Source organism: Cynoglossus semilaevis, chromosome 19 (assembly GCF_000523025.1).
Source record: "Cynoglossus semilaevis isolate Cse_v1.0 chromosome 19, Cse_v1.0, whole genome shotgun sequence".
NCBI lineage: Eukaryota > Metazoa > Chordata > Actinopteri > Pleuronectiformes > Cynoglossidae > Cynoglossus > Cynoglossus semilaevis.
This window is the reverse complement of record NC_024325.1, coordinates 4,018,242-4,022,030: the sequence shown is the minus strand read 5'-3', so window position 1 is coordinate 4,022,030 and position 3,789 is coordinate 4,018,242. Positions and strand designations below refer to the sequence as shown.

General features: G+C 41.1%; 1 protein-coding gene across 1 annotated transcript in view; it reads right to left on the bottom strand.

Annotated features, from left to right (window-relative positions):
- Nucleotides 1–599: 599 nt before the first annotated feature.
- The window catches only part of shpk (sedoheptulokinase), a 5,661-nt gene continuing 2,471 nt past the window's right edge, over nt 600–3,789 (bottom strand). The window contains exons 5-7 of the mRNA XM_008332362.2: nt 3,540–3,715; nt 3,091–3,291; nt 600–1,181 (exon numbers count right to left, since the gene is read on the bottom strand). Of these exons, the coding sequence (XP_008330584.1) occupies nt 787–1,181; nt 3,091–3,291; nt 3,540–3,715 (772 nt within the window). The 3' untranslated portion in view covers nt 600–786. The remainder of the gene's footprint in view (nt 1,182–3,090; nt 3,292–3,539; nt 3,716–3,789) is intronic.

Sequence of the window (3,789 nt, the reverse complement as noted above, 5' to 3'; positions counted from 1 at the left end):
CAACCTACCTTTTCATGAAGAAAAAAAAAAAAAAAAAACAGGCCATAGAGATAAAATAAGACTTTTAATTTTTTTTTTTTTTAAACTAGCTGTGAGACAACAGTATTAAAGCTACTATCAATATTTTCTAAACACTGCCTGGCTGCAGGAAATGGAGTATAACGTACACAAGCAAATTTAAGGGTCTTAAGTTTGGATAGGAACATTTCGCCCGTTCAGCTTTTTAATCCGGCCCGCCAAACCTTTTCAAATTATATGATTTATTTATATTATCAGATATTTATATATATATATATAGCCGATGTATATTATTAGGATATTCGCTGCAATATCCATGTTTCCCCAACAGATGTGTAGAAAATGATCATTTTAGCATTTTAGCCTTTATGCATGACTTTTGACTCTTCTGCTCCTGACTCTGTCCCGCTGTTCAATTTTAGGAAAAATTGTGGCCCGCGAGTCAAAAGGTTTGCCCACGCCTGAGCTGGACTGTAATAAATGTCTGAATCGACAACAAATGAATTACAGGTCGTACTTTATCACTTATCACGTTTAAATGTTTGACAGTTTATGTCTGGAAGTCATTCATTCATTTGGTGGATTGTGGTTTTTTTTGTTTGTTTTTTTGACTATATAACAAGCTAACGACACTTGATTTGTCACTGCATGTATTTTTTTTTTCTTCTTGTGGCCGAACTGGATTCCAACTATACCGTTGTGCAAAAATCATCAGGTAATCATGTAAACAAAGAAAGTTTTCTTCATGGACTTTACAGTAGAGATTTTTCAAGGCCGGTCACAGAGGACTAGGGCCACGCCCACAGCAGAGTCTGCATTTTGTCCGTAGACCACTGGCAGAGAAAATGCCCTTTCTGCTTCCTGTCTCAGCACCTCATTGCGAGTTAGTGCGCTCCCGCTGCCCACAATCCTGGTGACTCCAGCCTGCAGAAGGAGTTCCGCGGGCATCATGGATTTGATGTTGTCGAGGACACCATGACACAGCCCCCTGATCACATGACCAAGAGAGAGGTTGGAGGTGGAGATGTTGGTCACCTGACCGAGACTGAGTGGATTGTGTCGTTCACCCAGGATGGTGGGGGTCACTCTCAGATCAGTGGATTCCTGCCTCAGGCCTAGGCAGAGCAGCTTCTCATATAAGGAGGGGTCTTTTAATTCAGCACCTGTGAACGATTGATGGTGATGATGACATTGACGCTTTATTGTAGTCACTTACAATAATAACGACAATGTTAATATATCTATTATGACATGCTGTTCGGGAAATTAATCTGGAATATATTGAATGAAAGTTTGAATAGATACCGTAATTTACGCCCGCTACTTGTTTCCACACACTTGCGGCTAATTTATGGATATTCACGAGCTAATGAATGAATTCATACCGCTAGCGATCAGGGACTTTTCTGGTGGGCTACTGTGTGTTCTACTAGTAGCGTATGTCTGTCTGTGAATGGCTGTGTGCGGATATGTGCGTGGGGCACGTGAGAGAGAGAGAGAGAGAACGGTAGCGAAAGTTGAGAGCAGTTTGAGCCCTGTCATGTTGAAGAGTGAGTTGGTTATACAGGAGCTGTTGAAACTCTATTTTCTGTTGTGCTCGGTGTGGCTGACAATAAAGACCCCAACTTCCCTGTTTCTGTTTACCTCTGCTGCGGACACAGCACAAAGTGAAGGGAGTTAGCCCCCTGAGCTAATGTTAGCTTCGGTTCTGAAGCAGATCACCATTCGGAAAAGCATTTATTTGATTAAAAAAGTGAAAAAAACAAAAAATCTTTCTGTGTAAATATCCCATGTTACAACGTGGACACCTGCGGCTTATAGAGAAGTGCGGCGTATAGATGTACACTTTTTTTTGCTTTTTCAATTTAGTGGGCGTGTCTATTATTATTATTATATTCAGGTTCGCTCAATAGTCCGGAAATTATGGTACGCCTTTTTGACCACACTGCCCCAATCAGGCCTGAGCTAGGCCTGCTACGACCGGCCAGACCGCGCAGGAGCTCCCACAAGAATAGCTTGGATTTATTGAAAACTAGACGAGGGCTCTCAGTAGAGTATATGAAGATGTAGCTGCTATAGCTAGTTCTTTCTTGTACTACTAAAAGAACTAAATTGTAAAAGTGGTAGCTGGATGAACAGCTCCTAATCAGGGTTTAATTAGAGATTTTTTTTTTATGTATACAGTATGTAGAGTACGTGTGTATTCTTTGTCTTTGAAGGTACGTGTCTACTGCAAACAGAGGTAGGGTTGTACAGTGATTATTATCATTTTTGCATGTATTTTTTTTATCCAAACTGAAGTGTACTGTGTGACTGCGTAGCACGTTTTCTTTTTTTTTTCCTCAAATTTCAACATTCTACCCAACTGTACAGACACCTCATGTGCAAGAACTGATATCCAGGCTGTCATTTCAGGGCTATGGTTGATGTTTGTGAAACGGCCTACATGTGTCAATCAGGTGTCCACCTGCCTTCTTTTCACAGATGATGGAAGTAGCCAAAAAAGAGTAGGTGCAGCTTTGGATGTGAGTGGGAAATTCTCTAGGACTGGACTAAGCATGCGGAGGCCAATGCAGGAAGTCTGCTCTGAGTATCTGTGCCCAAGAGGCAGTTACTAATAAAAGCAGCTAATAAATAATTAAACTTCTTCAAAAAATTAAAAGACAGAGAACAATCTGCAATTATATGTACTATATTTTCTGGACAAAAATTTCACCTTTTAGCTGGGTTTGCGACTTATGTATTAAAATATCATCATTTTACGTTCGTTATTTTCAACTGACGGCCGCTAGAGGGCACTAGGCTATGTATTAAAATATATCATTTCACGTTCGTTATTTTCAACTGACGGCCGCTAGAGGGCAGTGGGCACACTGTATTTTTTTCTTCTTTAAACTAATGCTCATTTAAATTGATATCTAATGTGACCATGATTTATCCGGGGCACTGAAATTTTTTTTTTTTTTTGTATATTTTTTTCATATTTAATATTAGTGAAATCAATCTTATGTGAAGACTAAATGGCAGAAACAAATAAAAACACCAACAATTGAATACTGTACAACCACCTACCGAGCTCTTTCATCCAGGCAGTAAGAATTTCCACAAAGGAAGCCAGAACATTCCCGCCATTTAGTGATGCTGCCACAGCCAAATATGTGTTGTCAAAGTATGGGAAGTAGGACACAGAGGAGGTAGGCTGAGTAGACCGTGGGGGCTTAAAGTCAGCTGGCATAGCAAAGGTAAGCTGTGCTGAGGTGCTGATGTTCAAAACTGTAAATAAATCATCAAAGGGTACAGTTAAAGGATGAGGCTCAAGACGGCTCGCCGGATTATAGATCTTACAGAGTGCATCTGCTTTTGTTTTCATAAATAAGTATAGTAAACCACAGTTATTAAAAGCCGCGATTCCCGGTATAAACTGATAATAAAAGTGTTTGATGTGCAGTACGTCTGTATCATGTCATGCATTACTTGTGATCAGAGCTCTACAGAGAGAGAGAGGAGATTTCCTTCTTCACCTGCGTCTGTCCGCGCTCTCATGCAGGAGTAGACGGAGCACTGGAAGTCTCCAAGTGCAGCCCCCACTGCTGCCCCAGCAGCAATGCCATGCCACTCAAAGCAGGTCTGTCCCACCAAACTGCCAGATGGCACACAGTGAGGCAGCAAGGACAAAGGGAAGCTAGCCGCCTTGAGACTAGAGCATGCACATAAACACACACACAGTGGCCTGTTATGTAGGTTAGACACACTCATTCTGACACTGGTTCA